General features: G+C 30.2%; 2 protein-coding genes across 4 annotated transcripts in view; one reads left to right on the plus strand and one right to left on the minus strand.

Moving 5' to 3' along the window:
- LOC125071746 (flotillin-2) overlaps window positions 1-23,258 on the minus strand; it is a 251,237-nt gene that overhangs the window by 197,527 nt on the left and 30,452 nt on the right. The window lies entirely within an intron of this gene.
- On the plus strand, window positions 4,536-21,871 carry LOC125071740 (glucose dehydrogenase [FAD, quinone]-like). Of its 3 annotated transcripts, XM_047682096.1 has the most exons (3): window positions 4,536-4,665; window positions 13,676-13,729; window positions 19,851-21,871. In XM_047682096.1, exon 3 carries the CDS (start codon window positions 19,851-19,853, stop codon window positions 21,720-21,722), a length of 1,872 nt encoding a protein of 623 aa, XP_047538052.1. In that variant the 5' UTR covers window positions 4,536-4,665; window positions 13,676-13,729; the 3' UTR covers window positions 21,723-21,871. The 3 variants fall into 3 exon arrangements, with proteins under 3 accessions (XP_047538052.1, XP_047538050.1, XP_047538051.1); XM_047682094.1 differs by lacking the exon at window positions 13,676-13,729 and having other exon boundaries at window positions 19,851-21,870; XM_047682095.1 differs by lacking the exons at window positions 4,536-4,665; window positions 13,676-13,729 and adding an exon at window positions 14,695-14,737.

Raw genomic sequence — 23,258 nt, forward strand, 5'->3', positions numbered from 1 at the left:
ATCAATTTCTATATTGATCTTCAAGACATTAAGGATCACATCTGCCACTGTGGTGCGATAACATACGTTGTTAATTAGAAGCGTTTTTTAATTAGCATTGGGGACAATATATCGTTTGTCTGCCTTTGAAACTGGATTTTGGGAACACGGAATTCTCTTATTTAGTTCTAAAAACATGAAATATGAGCCAAACCATGCAGAAAAATGCTCGCCGGCTCGTTACATATAAATCGATTATATTATGTAAAAGCAGTACTTAAATTTTATGTTTACGAACGAAACATATTGAACTAACAGTTGTATACCCTTAATAATTAATTGATAAAACATAGTAATTTAAATAAAATTACTTTATACATAAAACTTTTAATTAACTTAAGATGCGTCATATTATGTAAAATAATTATAATGATAATTTTTGACAATGCTTCCTGCTAATTTTATTTCTTGAATCATGTCAGTGAAACAATACATCGGATACCAATTTAAATTTTAAAAAATACAGGCGAATTCATACCCTCCTCCTTTTTGACGTCGATTAAAAATCAAAATATAATAAATAAATAAAAAATAACTTTTGTATTTCGATTTGAAATTATATCAAGAAGAAACGCCAAGAAATTGCGTTGTTACTCTGTTTTCAATAAAACACTTTATGTAAACTACATACCAAATATATCTGGGTTATTCAACAACATACTCTACACCTTCACGCTATACTCAAACACATAAATATCCCAAAAATGTGAATAAAATAATCGAATCGCCTCCAATTCGATATAAAAATGAAACTGCTAAATAATAACATAATATTTTAACAAAGTAGAACTGTTTCTTTGAAATGTTTTTCTTAACAAGCGTTCGTGTTATACGTTACATATATCGAGTGTGTAGATTATTTACCAACTTGTCAGTCTCGAACTCCTGACGAGGCCGGACCTCGGCGTCTAGGACGCCGTCGTCGACGGGAGGGAAGAATGACGTGTGCATTCATCGTCGAGTCGGTAAGTAAGAGGGACCTCGACCCCGTCGGCGGGTTCGGTGTGTGTTATCTGTGTTGCCTATAGAAATAGAGTTGTCGGCAGTGAGTCTGTCGACGGGGTCATGTAGGACGTGCTTAGGACGCCTACGGATCGGATAGGCAATCTTGGATTGAGGACACGTGACTTGTGTCTTGTACACCTGTTGCCGCCAGCGGCTTTGCTAGCGTTTTCACATATTAGGCATAAAAAGCTTTCCTTGTTATTAGTTATTTGTCAACACCTACTAATAATATTCATTGACAGCTCGTATATAATATAGTCGTTTCTCATTTGTTTTAATCTACGTGTCAAACCAAAGCGAATTAATATTGACTAAGTAAAATGAACTGCCTCAAATAAAAAAAAAGTTCCGGAACCAAAATATTCTTCCTCGTTACAGAATTAGAAGATTGATAGATTTTCTTGAAGACCGTGTTTATCTTAACAATTATTAGATTCAGTTTTTTCTTATAAAATAAATGTGTAAAGATTATTATTATTATAAAATGATTCTTATTATAAGAAAAGCAGTTAAATCGAATTATATGCCTAATCAGGCAGCTCAGAGTAATTAATATATGACGCGTTCAATGTTTGGAGACGATGGTATATACCTTTCATTCAAAATACATATAATTTCAAAAATACAAAGATATACAAAAATTAGAAGTAGGTCGATATCGACTTATTAGATTCATTTACGGACTGATATTACTAATTGCATAAAAGTAAAGCTTTAATAGTGTGTGTAAATAAATAAACAATCACAAACACATGTATGTATTCTTAAAAGCACACAAGCATCTTGCGGGTTCACGCACGCATTTCGCACACATAAATACGGCTGTTATGTTTTCACGCAAAACACAGACACACACAGCCAAGTTATTGAACATATAAACATACCTTTTTTATTATAATTCTTATATTTGTGTCTCCATAGACGTGTTGTCCATGCCGTTAATATATATTTTTTTTAAGTTTGTATTGTTTTATGGTGTACCTGTATGTTTTCATTACCAGGCAGCATTAAAATTTATATACACACACTTGCAAATTGAATTTAACTCTAGGGCAACTTTAATTAAATATTTTTAAATTATATTAATTAATTTCGTCCAGAAGTAGCAAAATTTAGCTGTAAAAATTAATTTGCCTAAAATGTATCCTTACAATTTAAGATAACAAGATTAAAAATTTAATCTCCCAACCAATATTAATGACAACACACGTTAAATTTCGAGTGATTGTTATAAATTTTCCTACCTACTGCCTACTGACATAGGTTTATACCAAGAAAGTATTTTTTAATATTGTTTCTTACAATAACATAAGAAGTTTAACATGACTCATTAAGTTTATTTGTCTTAACAGATGGAAGTTTTCATGAAATATTCCATCATATAGAAAAAAAGCGGCCAAGTGCGAATCAGACTCGCTCATGGAGGGTTCCGTAGCAGCAAGTAATATAATATAAAAGTTCTTGTAGTTCGTTGTAATTTTGATCGATGTTTTAATAATAGCTTTTTTTTTTAAATTAAATTATTGATAAGTAAACATTTAAATTGAATACCTAAATAAAAAAAAAGATTTAGATCTAACTATAGGCTTGTGATAGCTAAACAAGCTAATAGGCACCTATTACCGATTTTTTATTAGAAAATAATGGTTTACGGTTTATGCATAAGCTTAATGTGTATGAAATATTTTATTTTTTTTATATTTCAGTTGATTGAATGAAAGATAAATTGCGGTTTACGATTAATGACGTATTAAAAAAGAACTACTTACTGCATCTCGTTCAAATCAATTTTCGATGGAAGTTTGCATGGTATATACATCAAATATTTTTTTAGTTTTTTAATTCTTTTATTTTAGAAGTCAGTCTCTCGCGCAAACTATTCAGTTTAGAAAAAAAATATATTAGAAACCTCATAAAAAAAAATGTGTGTTTCAGTTCTCAGGGGAAAATTTATTGCTTTTTTTTTCTATTTTTGTGTGAAAATCTTAATGCAGTTCACAGAACATATCTACATACTTACTAAGTTTCAACAGTATAGTTCTTATAGTATCGAAAAAAAGTGGCTGTGACACACGGACGAACAGACAGACAGATAGACATGACGAATCCATAAGGATTCCGTTTTTTGCCATTTGGCTCCGGAACCCTAAAAATGAAGTACTACCTACTTCAAAATTAATTCCATTTTTTTCATATATACATACTACAATAAGTTGTTTAAAAGTAGGTGTCAATTGTTTTCGTTGTATCGATATTTAATACAATACATAATCCCCCTACTCAAAAAGTTAAGTTTCTATTACTTCTTGCGTTAATCTGTTAATCATAACACCAATACAATTACTAGAATTGATGATGATGGTAACTTGTGATATTGGCATGTTGTGGATTGTTTGCATGGTTAATTTCGGCTTCAGTGTCTATTCTTAGGGGATAGCGCAGTGTACATTTAGTGCAAAATCAAAATATTTTTTATTCGATCAATCGATATCAAAATATTAGCTCAAAAAAACATGTATCGTCATGTTACAGAGAATGAATTCAACGTAGCACTACTATACCACCGTACAAGAAAGTCAGTAGTTACTCTTTACCTCTTTACCATTTTAATAAAAGATGTCGGTAATGTTCTATTAAATATATACATATCCTGTTAGTAATCAATAAATACTATGTCCACACTTTTTTATCTTACTATAACCCGGTGAAACCTTATCATAGGTAGAAACGAGTACCGTGCTTCAGGAAGGATGTATTAACTTTTCGAAGTCGGAAACTAGGTGTTGTTAGTTTAACTTTACTCCTATTTACTAGAGTTAATAACGGTGGTTATGGGACGCGAGTGTAAACACAACCAACTTCATCTTCTTGGAGAAAAAAAAATGCATTTTAGTAGCCAAATCCAGGGATTGAACCCAGGACCTCAAAATCTAAATCCTCATAAATTAATTACTAAAACAACGAGGTCGTTACTATGATTATACGAGTAGAAAATATAATTAAACTTAAATATTATTGCTTATGATCTTTTTATATGTATTTATTTTTCTTTCGAAACACGAACGACTATTTTAACACATTATAACTAGAATTCGAATGATAAAATAAGAGCCCACATAAGCCCAAACATTGTTCATAAATACCTATTAAACGCCGTTTATAAGTAAGGTCGATAATTGTCGACTTTCGAAACTGATATCATTATTATCACTTGAATCACTGCTTGCATTTCAAGCTGTATTGCATGCGCGGTTAAAACGGAAAAGTTTTTTAGCGTATCTAAACGCAACGCAATGAATACAGAACACTACGACGAAGCCCTGTTAAGCCTATTATTATTATTTTGTTCTTGTGATGGATGATTAAGGAGCGGTTACGCAGTGACGTCAAAACGCCAAACTGCGTTGAACTTGATCGTGAAAGAGAGGTCACGGTGAGAGCGTCGCGTCACAAGCGTTTCCATTAACAAATATAACTTGAAGCGAATCGTTCAGCGCAGCTAGTGCTGTTCGAAGATCGTCCTGCGCGCAGTCATTGAGCTAACTCGTAGCAGGGTTAGTTGGTGCAGTGCGGTGTGCGCATGTTATTATTAGTGTACGGATTACTATTACGGTATAAAAAGTGAGTATATTATTATAAATATATTTTTTAAATAGTTACACAAAAATAATTTACCAATATATATTATTGGTAAATTATTTATATACGTATATGTAACTATTGTTTTTTATATATTATTTTTACCAAAAATATTTTTTATAAAAATAATTAATAGTATTTATTATCGTGTTAAGCAAGAATAATAGACATACACAAAAGCAGTCAAATACTTCAGCATATTATTAAAAAAAAAATCAATGTCACGGGTATTTTTAAGGATCTTAAGATCTTTTAATTCAATTATTTTTCATTGCATTATATTAAAAACTGTTCCGCAATTAATTAATTTTGGTGTTTTCAGTGTTATTATAATTTAAAATAACAAAAATAACATCAAATTAAAAAAGAGACTATAAGATTATAATTTCAAAAAATCAAAAGATTATAAAACCGAAATAAATTAAGAAAAACTATTATTTCAAACACTTATAAAATGAATTAAAAGAACAGTTAAAACTAACGATTATAAAAATATTTTAACGTTAATTATGATAACATAGTATTTTATTACTTTAATTTATATAACTTTATAAAGTATTTTAAAGATTTTATCAATTCAACAAGAAATATATATATATATAAACGTGGGATCATACACCGATATTCGAACCACGTATTTTGTCTGTTACTGGAATACATAATATAGATCATTTATCGATTAAATTACAAACGCTGTGCACTTACAATAATATTTATTTATCATCACAAACATAAAAAGCATTTAAAGATGTTCAAATAATTCTATAAAAAAAAAACGAGACATTGGTCTAAAAAATTAAATCTACAAAACCTGAGTAAAATTTTATAAAGATCACATAATTCGTCATTTTTATATTGAATTAAACATATGCATGAATATATATTTATATGGAAAATATTTCTAACTCGTAATTTTTATTTATAAATGAATTAACTCAATTAGCTATAAACAATCGGACATTGTTATATCGTTGCATAAGAATATTTAATTTCTGCAATTATACGACATTGATAATTCTTAAGGTCGTAATTGTTTGATACACTACATACCCACGATTTCAAAATGCATTACACGCACATAAAATATATGTTGTTATTATATTTATATTCCTGGAGCTAGAGACTCTCTTCGGGATATTTTTAACAAAGTAGGACCACAACTAAACTGATTCTGTTGCGTCACAATATATTTACAACAATATTAGGTTTATTCACAGTAGCATGGATCACTTTGATAAAATCAATGATAAACATTGTATGTGCACAGGAAGTAAGGATACGCTTATTCCGACTCCGCAAAGTCAATAAATCATTCTTGGGGCAGGGTATCCGTTTCTATAATAAAATTCCGCAGACATTAACTTTGCCGTTTCATAGATTCAAGTCATTTGTAAAAAAAATACATTGGTAAAGAAGGCATATTATTCGATACAAGATTATATAGATGATAAATGCTTGTTGACTTTCAGGCAGGATATATAACATACATATATAATCGTATTAAACTAACATGACTGTATTTTTAGATGTTGAAACAGAGTAGCTACTGAGTTTCTTGCCAGTTCTTCTCAGTAAAAAATATATTCCGAACCGGTGGTAGCTTTACTTAACACAGTTTGTTAAATGACGATTCAAAAGTGCATGTAAAAGCCTACTTGAATAAAGTATATTTTGATTATTTATCTTCGACGCCTACATATAGCTTATTCAAAAAAAAAAATACGGTAGTATGCATAAATAGATTCACTAGTCCATTAAACCTCGTTTAAATGCGTCACGTCATTTCCCAAAGGCCGACATATTTATCAACTAGTCACAAAAACCTACTTATAATTTAGTCTTAAAATAGCAGGAACAGCTTAACAGAGCCGCATCTAAATATCAACTCGATTGTAAGTTATAAATATATATATAAATAGATAAACATTTACAATGCATGTTCTTCTATAATCTTAAAATATACTCTACTTAAGGTTGGGCTTACAAATGTATATTTTTATCGCTTCTTAACTAGTGCAACGTGCAATTAAGCGGGAATATACCACCTGTTCGGAATGTTGATTTAACTGTGACGAGAAGTTACTCTTTTACACTAATGACGGTATTTATTAAATACGAACGATATTCTCGAATGTAAAGCGTAAATTCGATATATAATAATTATTATTATTATATTATTTCATCTAAAAAGTAAAATATTACACGCTCTTGTGAGATCTTTTGAATTGTCGTTTTATCACATACGAGCTGGCCATCCCGTCTTCATCCAAGTGAAATAAAAATTATATTTACTTCCCGATCGCAACGCCACCTACCGGGTCTAACCTAAACCATCCAGGGATCCACCCAATTAAAAAAAACGATCGAAATCAGCGCAACCGTTTTTGACTTTAACTGCATAAACAGAACACTCGTATATAAGATAAATATACCCACATCTCAACTAGTTTCCGCGGCATTCTCCGCGGGGGGTGTGTCGCATTTAATGTAGCCTTTGTCCGATTCAGTACTCCGGACAAGGTGTATGGAAACGTTTATGATAATCGTTTGAGTATTCAACACTTAACAGTAACACAACACCTGAAAGTAAAGCAAACAATCTAACTGTTGCATTAACAATATTTGAGGCACGGGCAATATAATTTCCAAGAGCGTAACACGTAACAAAGTTTAGATCAACGCATTTATCACGCGATATAAAATGATAATGTAAAACGAATAGAGAAAGAGGGCCAAGAACGAGGTTTTCATGCACCAAGGGCGAGCAATGCCCCAGTGCTATTAACCGGTAAACTCACTGTAATTCTTGTTGTCGTCCACATCGACAAATAAAATACTTATTCTCGAATTATAGAGCGTATCATATATTCTTACGGGTTCAATGACAATGGACAGTGATGATCACTTACCATCAGGTGGTCGGTCCATCAGCTTGAATGCTATAAAAATATAATATTAATAATACACCTATCATATACAAAGGTGGTATTTCTTCTCCACGATTTTACTTACAACGCACAAACTATCGGCAAACTTGAAATGTCAAACAACCTGTGTGACGGTGACGTAGGGTTCTATAAAGCTGTGTTCACACACGTTATGCGAAATAAAAAAATACTTCAAATTATAATTAGTTTATACTAAGTTTGTTTTATTTAATAATAATGTGACTGCGAAATAATTAAATAACAATAACACTCGGTAACTTAAAGTAAAGTAAAAAAAAATAAAAGCCAGCTGATGATGATCAAAAAATATTTATATCTTAATAGCATCCCATTGACATTAAAACATAACTTGAATTATTTATTATATTATCAAAAGCCACTGTCTGTTTGTCCAAAGCACTTAAACGGCTAAATCTAGTAAGTAGCCTAGACATGTTATCTGGTTTAGGTATTGAATTTATAATATTTTTTTAAGTATTTTAATAAACTAGGCAAATAATACTACCGCGTAATCCTAGAGCTTGTAAATGTTTATAAAAGTTCACTTAACATCGTAAAATAAAAAAATTAACTGGGGGACATTTCATATTAAATCATCAGTTTAAAAACAAAAATTAAACCATATTACTAAGTGCTATTTATTATAACCTACGCATTTAAAAATTGAGCATTGGGGTCAAATCTTTATGTTTTTTTCGTTTCATATATAATACCTATAATTAATTAATTGAATAGTTGATTTAAAATTTAGACTACGTACGAATAATATAAAAAATATACATATTAATGTGTAACCGTTTTTAATAATCTGTTTTACAACTGGTATTAAGCCTACGGTCCAAGAATAAAAAAATAACTCAAACAAGACACCTTCAAGCCACGGACACTTAAATAACTATATCACAAAGATATACAAATTTTACAGTTATCGTTGTATTGGATTGAGGAAACAGTCCTTTCGTATTTTATAAATAAAAATTTGCAGTAAAATCGTTTTAGTTGTATTTATTGTATCTGGCTGATACTTTTAATCTATTAAATAGATATGATTTTAAAAACTGTTTTCGCCATCTTTCTATCCACTGGGGATTTTCTGTTAACCATAATAGTGAATCTAACCAATAAATTCGATACGTTTTGAAGATTTTTACAAAAAACGGTACGACACGAGCCGAAAAAAAAAATTGCGACAATCATAGACTTAACATAAAATATTATTATTCATTTTAATAACAAAGCGTTATTGTTGTTGAATATTAAAAAAAAAATTTTGATCTTTTAACATCACCTCGGGACGCGAGTTCATCTAATGACGATAATTAAAAGAAATCTAAACAAAGTAGTAAGGTCAAATGTTAGTTGCTTTTGACATTCACGAATACAATACATCATTTTGTAGACGATTAGAAATACATAACAGTTTTATTTAATCAAAAAAAAAAAACGATTTATCTATTTATTTAATTATTTAAGTTTTGTAGCAAAAAGAAACATTTTTAATATAAACTCAGCAATTCTATTGCGTTTTCTGATTAATTAAAAACTAGACACGCTACTGTAACACTTAAATATATTTTACTAAGATATTTTAATTGTTCCTCGTAATTTTACGATTTATATACTAAGATATTCACATCATAATGAAAAAGATTATTATGTCATATGTTTTTTGAGAATTATAAGTACACGTATCTGTGTAACAGGAACAGATTAAGACTACTATTAGAATAACAAGATAAAAGTGCATAATTGACGCTACATCCAACCACACAGACAATCTTCAAACAACATAGTTTAAAAAAAAAATAGTTGCAATGTACCATTATAAGGAATTACTAATATTCCTATTTATACCTTCAGTTAAGCATAAAGGTTCTGTTAGGAGTGGAAAATAGCCCAAGGGGTCAGAATCGACTTTTCCATTGCCAGGCTACCTTTAAAATAATTATGATATAGTCTTTATACTAAGAGTTATAGTTACGCAAGCTTGCAATGAATATTAATTAGTTTTTTCTTAAATACCTACTTCTAAACAATTAAAAGAAAAAATATTATTAAGCAAAACATGTAAGGACATTAACGTTAGTCTGAATTTAAAAAATATATATGCTTAATTTTGACATGCATAATTGAAGAGTATGGGTCAATGGTCACAGCCTTGACAACACGTTGGGGAAACAATGGAAGTTCAAAGAGAGCGATCTACCCTGATAGGTGACTCCAACCGACGCATAATGTTACGCATATTAACTAAAAATTATTCACTACCCACTCGAACTATGAATAAGACTAGATAAATAGATTAAATATACAAGATAATTCAAAAAATACTATGAAAAATAAACAGTAATTTAATAATAATTAAGATGTAATGTACATGTACATGCAATAAAGTCGATAGGATTTTTAACGAAGTTTTCTTTGATTGTTTAATAAACGAAAGTAAAACTCCAACACGATTAACAACAAACAATTTACCTTCACCTATTAAACTATTGAAAGATGAAGAAAAGATAGACCGACCGTAAAACGTGCATCAACTATCTAAGGCTGAGGAAAAAAACACAACCATTATAAAATAAATTAACATACATGCTCGATGACTAACTATCATACGACTAATAACCATGTCTAATGCAGGTTGAACAATTTGCTATTTGTTCTATTAATAAACAATAAAAATATCAGTTTGTCAAATATAGCTCTCTAGACGCTCTAATTGGTTCAAAATACTGTAATAAATTTTACATTATTACACAATATTTTTTTTTTAAATTTAATTGACACGATGTGACGAACATACATAATCTTCAGAGTAATTATAAACCACAAGATACCTACTAAAACTCTAAATATACATTATTGTGATATTTTAATTATTCTTCGTAGTATTCGTATAAATTGTATATTGTATGAATAACAACATTATTAAAAAAATTATATAAAACTCTGATCTCATAAGTATAATACTGCAACCTTATTTATAATACATAGCCTACAATAATTAATTCATATAAATTTAGCATAAAAATAAATAAATAACGTATATTATTATTTAAAAACTTTCGTACTGAGAATTTAAATATTCAAAATGCACGACAATGACCAAATAAGGACGAAGGTGAAAGAGTGTAATCAAAGCATAAAAAATGATTGAACACTGCAATCATCTACCTACGTATAGGTTTATAAAATAAAATAAATATTGATAAATTAGTTGAATTTATTTTAGACGCACCATGAAAACATCGTTAAATAACGTATTAACATTGTCAAAGCATATAATCCGTCGCCATTATGATTTTAAAACGAGCTTCCATTTACTAAGTGTACGTCTAACGATTACAAATGATATAATTTTACAACTGAACCATAAGTATTTACAATATTATTATTTAAAACTAACTGGTTTCAGCGCGCGTCTTCACTCGCGTACGCTGTCCTTTTCTATACTGTTAAAAATATATATGTCGCAACTATTGGTTAAATCGGCTATTTAATTAACAGCCTAGACACTTTACTAAACGGCGCCGTTTAACCAGCGCGGCAGCTTGAATGATACTTAACCAATTCATCTTCCGTTCATAGAATAAGGTAGCTTACTGTAGATTCTCTCTTTTTAAAATTAGCTAAAAAAGGCCGACTCTCTAACTCTAATTATTTACTCTATCGAACCTAAAATGCTCCGTTTCTAAGATATGTAGCAAACATCCATGTTCTCGTAAATATACCTATATCGTTGTTATTAAAGGGTTTAAGTGGGTCCGAAAATAACAATAGAACTTAACTAAAACTAAGTATTTCAATAGATTTAGTTTAACAAATAAGTCGAGTGAATAGACCACTTGAATTTTAAATGAATCTCTGACAGTTCAAGTGCTTCATTTTTATTTATAAATCACGTCGTGTGCTGCGGTGATCGAAAACAAATAAACATTGTGAGCAAAACCTACATTTGTCAGTTTGGAGGCTGCCTTTGCCCAGCAGTCGGTCATATATATTATTCGTTATTGGGGTTGTATATTTTAGGTATATAATTATACTAACGGAGCCGGTTCAAATTTATTTTACGTCGCAATATATTAAATCTTCATAGGATTAGTAAATTTTAAACATTCATTGTTGGTAATGTTAAAGAGTTTGAATATGACCCTCAAATCGCCGCACGCGTGCGTAGCGGGTTCTACACGTGCGCTTGCGCCAGTTCTGTTAATAAGTATGTATCGTCTATAACTTAAGGTGAAATCACATACCGAAATTTCATTAATATTTGTATCTTTAGGGCGCTTATCCCTGTTTAGATTTTTATGTTCATAAAATACTAAATCTAAAAGATACAGTAGACGTCGTCCTACCTGTGTATTAACACCAATTGTCATCACGATTGGTTGAAATGTATAGAAGTTATATTCTTCAACAGCATTTATCGATCAGTTACAACGAAATGGACTGTATAAAAACCTTTTCAATTTAACCATTTATACATATGTATATGTGGTAATCTGTCGAACGCTATCGATTTTTTTTAATGCCGAATAGATACACCAAGATATTTCCAACCATACCGCTGACAGCGAATACTATCAATAACATATTAAAGAGATAATAAAAACTTTAAAATTATGTGTATAGCACGAAGGATGTGGGACCAGTTGATGTCGTGACTCATGACTCGTGCGTTTAAAGGGAAACACTACCTTATAGGTACATAAATACACTTAGAAAAACAATAAATAGTAAACACTATTAGAATACTACATTGAGATTCTTATTTCACCTTCTAACCGTGCATTATATTAGGAGTGTTACAAAAGCCCAAAGGGCCAAGATCCAACCTATGACTTTCACCTTGACAGGCGGCACGTAGATCATTGAAATATTGACGCTTCACAAATTTATTATCGAGTTAAATATAGTCCAGACCAGGATAATTAAATACAATTTTAATTTTATAATTCTATAAAACTAATTTAATAAATAAAAATCATATTAACTTAGACAAATATTTATTACAAAAAACGAGTCTTACTGATTTTTTTTTAAAGTTTAGTTTTTAGACTCTACAAAGTTTAGGTTAGGTTAGGTTAGGTAAAGTTAAGGAACATACAATTCAATCAGCAGCTTATTCCTTCTCCAGCAAAGTTTTTGCACATTCTAGAATTTTAAAGATATAATGTATATTTATTTCCATAACATAATTTACCTCAACAATAAATATTATTCCGGTAAATTATTATTTTTAATGTTGTTATAAAATATAATACCTACTTATTGATCAATTTAAATAATAGCTGCAACAAATTAGTCACGAACGAATTAGCAGTTTTTTTTTTTTTTAATAACTATCCGCAGAAATGACCGACTAGGATTATAATCTCGTTCGAATTTTTCAAAAGATTTATTTTTATATTAACAAATATCATCAAATTTATTTTAAGCTTGATACTATACATAAGTCGTTTAGATTATATCTTTAAATATTAGTAATTTTGGTAGATAATTTTGATGCTAATTTTATATATGAAAATAAAAATCTTGTCTTAAATATTTTTAATGTATTATTTTGTTAAACTGATTTATCATTGAGACGTTTATTTTTCATTGCAATCTTTAGCTGTTAGTATTAAAGGACATCGTTGTGCTTTCAGAAAAAAACCATAAATTACAGAGATATTTTCATTATTTTCTTACTGAAATTCGAAAAAATCTAATTACTGAATTTGGTAAGAGCTCTATATTATAATCCATCTCAATGCAGTCGGTCATGTTCGTAAATACACTGTTACCCAATACAAAATATTTATTATGAAGTATTTATACCAATTGTAATATACAGCGCTTTAGCGCTATATGCCTTCATCCACTGAAAAATATAATACATTTATCAAGCTCTATAAGTGCTATTGAATTTTGTCTAATTATAGAGCCGGTTTAAAATAAAATTGAGATTAAACTTGTTATACTACTTTTAAAAATTTATACGAGCGTCACAAGTGTCCGATCGTTTGTAAGAATATTTTTTTTAAATCGTAATTATATTACAGATGTCAAACACGTTGGTCCATAGTCCATTGTCGACAAGATAACTAGGAGAGTAGGTATGTAGGTTCTTTTATATGGCGTAGGTTTTCGTTAAATTGTAATTTTCAATATCCTAAGAAATGTATTTATACGATTGAAAGTCTGAAACTGCAAGTTTTTCGAGACAGTCAGTCTCGTGAACAAGACATTCGTAGATAAAGTCAAAATATCGAGCTCCCCCAAATAAAAATAAAAACCATCGTAAATATCCCGTTTTAAATACTTGTTGCAATAAAAATAACCATGTTAATTTAAAAAGTCTTACAACTTCGGATTGTCTGTCTGAAACCGCATAGCTGTTTAAATTGTCTTGTAATTTTACTAATATGATAAATAGGTATCATTATCCTTAAAAATAATATTGTATATGCGTACACACTAATTACACTTAACACTCATCTTAATTTTGTTTTGTATATTAAGAACAACGTAGAAACAGTTATCAAATCGTCAACAGGTAAAGTACTTAAGAACATAACCATTTAAAATTTTCACGTGATTAATTACTGAGTTACTAACTTGTAAAAATAAGACATAACTACAATCAGTAATGACTCTTAGTAGATCTTTGACATTTAAAAAGTTAGCGTAATTATAAGTCTTTAATTTCGCCTTAATAATCCAATGTAATGCAAAACGAAGGTTTCACTTATTATTTTTTTATCTGTATTTTAATCATTAATATGCATTGGTAAAAATCATAAAAAAATAGTCATATGTGAATAAAATATTATACCACGCTTTGCTATATCGCGCTTGCCGTTGAGTAAATAAAAAAAAAAGATAAATCTTTACACACTAGCAACACCCGGAATGATTGTCAATGTTTCACGACAAATAAATCGGAATATATTTTTAGGAAATCGATATAACTCAAAATGAGCAATATTACATAACGCATATTACTTAAAAACATCACTTATCAGTAAGATAAGAATAGGATAAAGTATATAATGCAATACTCGTACATAATAATGAGTATTCTTGCAATCGATCGTCAGACATGTTTTCTTCCGTCAACGCTGGTGAGTTTTTATTATGAAACATTTTTTTTTATATATGTAGAAAGGAATTATTATTTCAATAAAGTAAAAAAAGCCATGCGATTTTTGCACGAGTTTTAAATTAAAACAAGCGGAAAATTAGTACGAGATATATATATCCAATTCCTCGTGTAATATTATCTCGACTATGTTCGATTAATATACATATAATTTATATATATAAAAAAAATATTCTAATTTTATTATTGGCCTGAGATTAACAGACAGTGACCAATTGGGATTTAACATTGTACATGTTTTATCTAACACATAATTTATATCATCATCAAATAACAAATGACGGTATATTTCGTATACCGTATCTTAATAAATCTATTTATATATATATATATTGATATTTTATATTATGTTGAAGAACTCAGTGTGATATTAATCGATCTTACAGGAGTGCTAGGAACGCGTCAGATAAAAAAATATTATTTGTATTGAGAAGAATGAATCTATACATATTAGACCGTTCTGTCACCGACGTACTCAGTCGCGGATCATGCAAGAGGCATCAACAAAAGTCTCATACATTGCAATCCAAGATTTTTCTTAAATATCAAAATCAAAATGTTCTTTATTCAAGTTGGCTCACATAAGCACTTTTGAATCATCATGTTACACAGTTGAATTAAAAGTAAAGTAGTAGTCCGTGATATGATTGTTTCCGTACCTGATACGTTCTCAGCACGGTCTAGTATAGTGGTATAGTGTCGTGGGCAGACTCCTTAAGTTCGAACCGGCTTATCTATAAACTATATACTATAACTATCTATATGTTGCAACACATACATGAAAACTGTGTAATTTTCTGTCATTCAATTCAAATAATTCAATGTCAAATCTACAAAAAACTGAAATAACAAATTATATCACCTTTCGTATAGGATAACGCATCTGAGCTAATAATTTACTATATTCTTAGACAAATCTGCTTGTTGAATTTGCAATGATAAACTAACAATAGAAAACAGGTATCATTAATATATAACATTCTTTTTTTTATTTATTTAACTCAAATAATTGTAAAGATTGAATCAGAAAGGCATTCGTTCATTTTGCTCTTTCATTCAACACGTCTATAGATGAAACTAAAATAATATTGAATATTTTAGTATTAATTCTTACGTTAATTTAAAATCGAACATACATATATTCAGAATTATAAACGTAATGAGTCGTTTATGAAATAATGACATAACTAAAGTCACAATGCCTAACAATTATTCACGGTACGCAACCGTAACGAATACGATACTTCTCAGAAGTTGAACTGTACAATTATCGACGTATTTAAACGAACTAAGCATTTAGAAAATAACAGAACACTTGATTGAGAACATCCGCTGTCCGTACATACGTTTACGCATGTGGAAAATCCTAATCGCTAGTTCCACCACGAAAACCTAACGAGGGTCAATAACAATAACTTGTAACAATAACCTTAACATACATATTTATAGCATTCGCACGGCTTTTACTCCAAGCCATCCCGCCAGCTCCGGCCGAGTTCGGGGAGTTTCGACATTTCGGCATCCCGAGCCTCTGTGCTTGCCCCTGTTTTGTTTATGATAACACACCACGAGCGATTAACTTATCATGTATTTATATGGATAGTTATGTTGCTCACGGTTTGCATTCAGTTGGTTAAATTGCGCTAACGTGACCTGTTTGAATCCATTAATTCTAGGTATAAATAAATATTGATAACATCGTTCATTTATTTTTGAATCAGTTTGTATAGGTGTGTGCGTAGTGTGTGAAACGGGAAGAAAATAACACCTACAGTTTGTTTTTTTTTTTTTTTATGACAATACTTAGTTTTCAATGGCAATTACGTTTTACCGTTTCAAATCCGTGTAGCAAAGATAAATTTTTCAAGGGCACAATTTCTATTTAATATTCATCGCATGGTCGCAGTAAAGGAAAATATCGTTGAGGAACCTAAATAAGTCGGTATATATTCTGAGAAATGGAGAATAATGATCAGCGGAAAAAGCAGAGACGAATAGGTATAATGCATTACAATTTGAACTCAGAACTAACGGAGCGAAACAACACAAATAAACGGGAAAAAATGCATACATACGCAAATGTCTATGCGAAAAAACATTTGTACAAAACTTACGAAGCCTTTTCCTTAATAGGGCCTTTGTCAAGCAGAACATTTAAGGTTATTACAAAGTCACATAATTACTGTAAATTAATGGCTTACCAAATAAAGATAGTGTCATAATCACCAGATCTAATATGGCTTGCGGTTGTGGCCATATAGAAAAGTTTGTTATAGACGTTTTTAAGTTTTTAAGTATTAGTGCATTCACGGAATAGAACAAATATTTGCCAATATTAGTTATAGGATAATTATAATTGATTGAATTGATAATTACATGTAGAAGTCCTATAGGTAGGTAAGGCCAAAAATTGTATTCCGGTTTAAAGGGTGTGTGATCCAGTGTAACTACAGTTACTCTTAATTCCCTAACATCTTAGGTCAGTGTCTCATTGGCGTTGTAAGGCTAATTAATATATTTGGGATAATACGGTGGTGACTCCTTACCATGAGGTGATCCATTTGTCTGTATACCATCACTACATAGTATAAAACAAAGTCGCTTCCCGCTGTCTGTCTGTCCCTGCGTATGCTTAGATCTTTAAAACTTAACAACGGAATTTGATGCGGGTTTTTTTTAATAGATAGAGCCATTCAAGAGGAAGGTTTATATGTATAATACCAATATGAAGTCGTAAATAAACACATTTGAAGTACATCATTAATCCTTATCCAATTATGTACCTTAAATATATTATACATTTAATATAGATAAATACGACCTTTCATTTCTTTATTTTCGAAGATATCACATATTTGAAATGCAGGGACATAGCGGTTTGTATTGTCTAATGACAATAAAGCTGTGGACGTTTTACGAGTATATAGTTTATTATAAATGTAAGAAAAAAGCCGTTTAAAACAAATTGAATATTCTACAAAGTTAAATGAGTCGTATATGAAACAGACAGAAAAAATCTTATTAGCTTAAACTTGCCACAGTGCAAAGAAAATTTTATTAACTTGTTATGCATTAATGTTGTTTTTTTAAACAGGTTTAAAAATATTCGCGCACTCTTGAATAACATATAATCGTAATATCAAATCATACAAATATTACACTTGATATATATTCTGAAACAAAGGTCATACCTTGACCTCGAAAAAATAAATATTATCTATATAAAAATTACGAATACATCAAATTGGTTCCGTACTAAAAATCATATTATTTATGAATGTAACATTAAATTGTTTTGATTTGAAAGTATTTAGCGGTTCCTGAGGAAATGTATACATATTCATCCTAACTATTATTATAAATACGAAAGTTAATTTGTTTGTATGTTACACTTCTACAGTTTAACTTATCAGCCGATCATCAGAAAATTTTACATGTACGTTCTTGTGGGTACGGAAATAGACAGAGTATGTTATATACCATATACAGGACGGAAATCGTTGGCGGAAACTAATACTGCGTATATTACTTAGTTTTATTTGTATTTTACACAACAAATCACATGACATGCACTTATTTGGGTTAACTAGTAGTTAATACAGTATCGTTAAACCCTCATTTTATGCAATAATGTATCAACACGAATAAAACGAGACGTTTCGTGGGACATCCAGTCGGAACGAACAGACAATGAATAAATCCACAACTTTTGAGAATAATTAAATGACAAGATATAATATTTTTATTAAAAATTCCGTGTGAATTAAAATAATAACAAAATAACTATGTTACAATAAATATAAAAATAATACCCGGCTAAGAAAATTCAAAGTGTGCCACTAATAAAACGATTATAATGTCTACGTGGAACCCTGAAAACCAAAAAGTATTACATAGTAAATAGAATATTCGAAGATGGCCCTGACTTGATAATGACCTAATTATTATTAATAAAAGGAAAGCACTGCTTTAGAAGTAACCTTAACCTGAATATCTTGATTAGGATTTAAACGTTTTAAACATGCCTTTTAAATATAAAAAATAATAACATAAATGTAAAATATTTATTAAAAAAAAATATCTCTACATCTATATAAAAACTACATGCAAAAAATTATTCATAATATATAAATGTGATTATTTCTCACATGTAAATTAATAAAAATTAATAAATTAATCATTCACTTATTCTAATAGTAGCCGTTTTGATTCATTTTATAAAGATGGTTCGAATTCGACTGTGCCGAAAAAATACTTAAATATACTATATGCACTCACCAAATATATACAATTATTTTAAATATTTTTAATAAATATTTCTTATGGGAAAGGGTCAAAATCAACGGTAATATACATTTAAGTGTCACAGTTTAAAATTCGAATTTAGTTAAATCACATTCAATAAATAAAAGAAGTAGTACATTATATTAAAGTCAGAAGTCGCAAATTTCGTCATTCTATCAAGTTTAAAAAGTTTATTTTAAAATGATGTCATTTTTATTTATCGAGACAAATTCTTGGTACACAAATAGATAACGTTTTATGATATTAAATTAAATATTCGCCTGGTAGTATTTCATTAATCGATACATAATACGATCTGACAGCTTAAATCTAGAAATGTTATTGATATCAAGAATTGCAATATACTCATAAATTGACATTTAAGAATCGGTAGCTTTTTAATTTTAGTTAAAGGTTATACTATTATTTTTCTGTAAAGTATATTTATTTTAACAAAGTTTTCATCTTATTTGTTTTCCTTATAAAGGTACATATTTAAAATTATTATTTTTTGTAAGCAATTAAATACTCTACTTTTAAATGCATGGTTTGCAATTTATTGTAGCAAATTGCTCCATATTTATGAATTACCAATGTGTCATTTTTGCTATATATTGATATGTAAAGAATATGAATATATTCAGTCAAATTCAATGAGGATGAGACGAAAATTGCATTACTAAAATCGTGTATCTTGCATGATTTATAAATGTTTAAAAATTATTCAGTCAAGGAAAACTACAACTAAGATTTTGACACACATAATAAATAACTGTTATATTTCTTTACAGATGAGGAATCAGCATCGATCGCTGACATTTAAGGTGGCGCTATGGGTATTCTTCACAATTTTTATACCAACCGACACTCAATTCGCCAATCCTATAGCATCAGTAATGAATTTTCTCCAAGAAGGCACGAATCAATTAGATAATGAACCACCTGACCAAGTAAATATCCTCACTGAGTACGATTTCATAGTTGTCGGTGCAGGCACAGCGGGTTGTGTGATTGCCAATCGATTAACAGAAATACCCGAATGGAAAGTTTTACTGGTAGAAGCTGGTGTCAACGAGAACTTCGTTATGGATATACCAATTCTTGCAAATTATCTCCAATTTACTAACGCTAATTGGAAGTATAAGACGAAACCATCAGATAAATATTGCGCAGGTTTTGAGAATAAGCAATGTAATTGGCCACGTGGTAAAGTTGTCGGAGGATCAAGTGTTTTAAATTATATGATTTATACCAGAGGAGCAGCAAACGATTACAATAATTGGGAAGCAATGGGGAATGAAGGGTGGGGGTGGGACGACGTGCTGCCGTATTTCAAAAAAATTGAAAACTTTAATATACCATCACACGATGACCCTGTTTACCACGGTCATGATGGATATTTAAACATTGAACACGCACCCTTTCGAACTGTCAAAGGTAAAGCATGGGTGAAAGCCGCTCAAGAGTTAGGTTTCAAATATAACGATTACAATGGAGCTAATCCTGCCGGTGTATCTTTTTTACAACTTTCAATGAAAAATGGAACAAGACATAGCTCTAGTCGCGCTTATCTTCATCCTATAAATAAAAGAAATAATCTTCACGTGTCTAAACTTTCCATGGTCACAAAGCTTATTTTGGATTCAACTAAAACAAAAGTAATAGGTGTAGAACTAGAAAAACGAGGGAAAAAATACAAAGTTTTAGCAAAGAAAGAAGTCATAGTCTCGGCAGGTGCAATAAATTCACCACAATTGTTGATGCTTTCGGGTATAGGACCAAAAGATCATTTGGAGTCATTAAATATTCCTGTTGTTAAAGATTTACCAGTAGGGCACAATTTAATGGACCACATTGCCGCTGGTGGAGTTCAATTTATGGTCCGTCAACAAAATATAACTCTATCCACAAATTATATATTAAATCATTTAGAATTAGTATTTAAGTGGATGAGAAATCACAAGGGACCTTTATCAATCCCTGGCGGATGTGAAGCTCTAGTGTTTTTGGACTTGAAAGACAAATTCAATGTATCCGGATGGCCTGATTTAGAATTACTTTTTATAAGTGGTGGACTTAATTCTGACCCTCTATTGCCACGAAACTTTGGATTTGATGAAAAAATCTACTCCGATACCTATGCCTCTTTAGGTAACAACGATGTTTTCATGGTTTTCCCTATGCTTATGCAGCCTAAATCAAAAGGAAGGGTTATGTTACAAAATAGAAACCCTAAAGTACATCCAACTATAATTCCCAACTACTTCGAGTATCCCGAGGATTTGCAGAAAATAGTTGAGGGAATAAAAGTAGCCATTGAAATATCAAGACAAGCTTCAATGAAAAAATTAGGAACCAAAGTGTATGATGTACCTGTAGCGGAGTGTTTGAAGCATGGACCGTTTGGCAGTGATGCATACTTTGCATGTCAAGCGCAAATGTTCACATTCACTATTTATCACCAAAGTGGAACATGTAAGATGGGCGTTAAGTCTGATCCTACAGCGGTAGTAGATTCTAGATTAAGAGTACACGGTATCTCTAAATTAAGAGTGATCGACGCTAGTATTATGCCTCAAATAGTATCAAGTCACACAAATGCACCTACATATATGATAGCAGAAAAGGGCGCAGATATGATTAAAAAAGATTGGAGGAAGTAGGATCAACTAGCTAAAATATAAGTTTGACTGTGATTTAATTTAAGCTTTATTTTATAAGTCATTGGTATTGAGAATAAATTGTAATAAAATAATAAACGCTAGATAAAAAAAAAAAAGAAATATTTTAAATGGTAGGTACTTGTGCAATAATATTATAATATGTATATGTTAAAATCAATTTTATTTTATTTCAATTTCTAATTAATCATTCCAGGATGTATTTTAAACAATAAGTAGATGGTCAAAGGCCTTTTCAGTGAAAACAGCAAAATATCTGCGATAATTGCAGATGGTTGTCTCTCTCCTACCTCGGATGATACTATAAACCAACCTACCTCAACTGTTTTTGAAAACCTCTAAAGTCATCAACTCAAAGCGTATACATATGTATCAAATTTGATTGATCACCCTTAGTATTTTACACATGAATGACATAATAAATAATATAAGGATAAAAACAACATGTGCTCTGATAATAGCTGGACTTAAATAACGTGATAATGTGCCATATAATATCATTCAGATTTATAGACTTCCAAACATATTTCTATATTATTCCAGTCACATCAATGATAAATTAATCTAATGGTTAAATATATGAAGCCACTCTTCCAGAAGTTTAGGGTTCAAACCCCGGGCTGGACTTTTTAGTAACAGCGTGGAGTGTGGATCTTGACAGTATACACTCAAGGGGACTGGAAAGCTCGTAAAGCCATTGGTTCTGCGCCTAAAATCTTTCCAGTCGTATTAGTTTTTACGTCGAATCGGATTTTGAGAGTGCATCTAAGACTATAGGAATATCGACGATGATACCGTAGCCGTAATCTTTTTATCAAAACAAAGTAGATTGATGGACTCAAAGACATAAATACTAATAATTGCTGATGGAAGTTACCTTGCAATCTATTTGAAATGATTTTCTTACTGAATTGTGAAATTAGTAATATTTAAATGTCACGCTAATTTAAATTTCAAGGATCTTTTTAACAATATGATAAATATTACCATTACCATATACTTTAAAGATTCGAGTTTATTATGTAAAGTTTATTTGAAAAAAAAAACCGTTAAAACTATTAAGTTTAAGTATATAAATCCTTTAAAATAAAATTTATAAAAGTCAATAATATTTAATAATATTTAACCTGCTAGAAGTCAGTATTGGCGAAATCGAGATTGCTCTTAAACAGGTTATTTAACAACATGCATCGCAAATCCTACTGATATTATACTGCATCACGGAAAAACAGGACGGATTTGGATGTAATTTGGAATAGAGCTGAATACCCACAACGCCGCGAAGAAGATTTATACATAAAATATTACGTGAGTTAAAAAGAAGATTACGTTTGCTAATCTATTCGATCCTTTATGAGAAAAAATGCATACTGCATTTTGTTTTTTTTGTTTATGTTGTTTGAAGTACGGCAGACGTACAAATGAGCCACCTGATGGTACCACCACTACCGATAGGTATTAGCACTTTAAGAAATATTACGCTTTCCTGCATCATAGGTAATTTAATAAATACTTATA

The sequence above is a fragment of the Vanessa atalanta genome, chromosome 20, assembly GCF_905147765.1.
Source record: "Vanessa atalanta chromosome 20, ilVanAtal1.2, whole genome shotgun sequence".
Lineage (NCBI taxonomy): Eukaryota > Metazoa > Arthropoda > Insecta > Lepidoptera > Nymphalidae > Vanessa > Vanessa atalanta.

Excerpts from the sequence above, each read along its gene's own strand:
- LOC125071740 (XM_047682096.1), top strand. The coding sequence starts at position 19,851 with ATGAGGAATCAGCATCGATCGCTGACATTTAAGGTGGCGCTATGGGTA.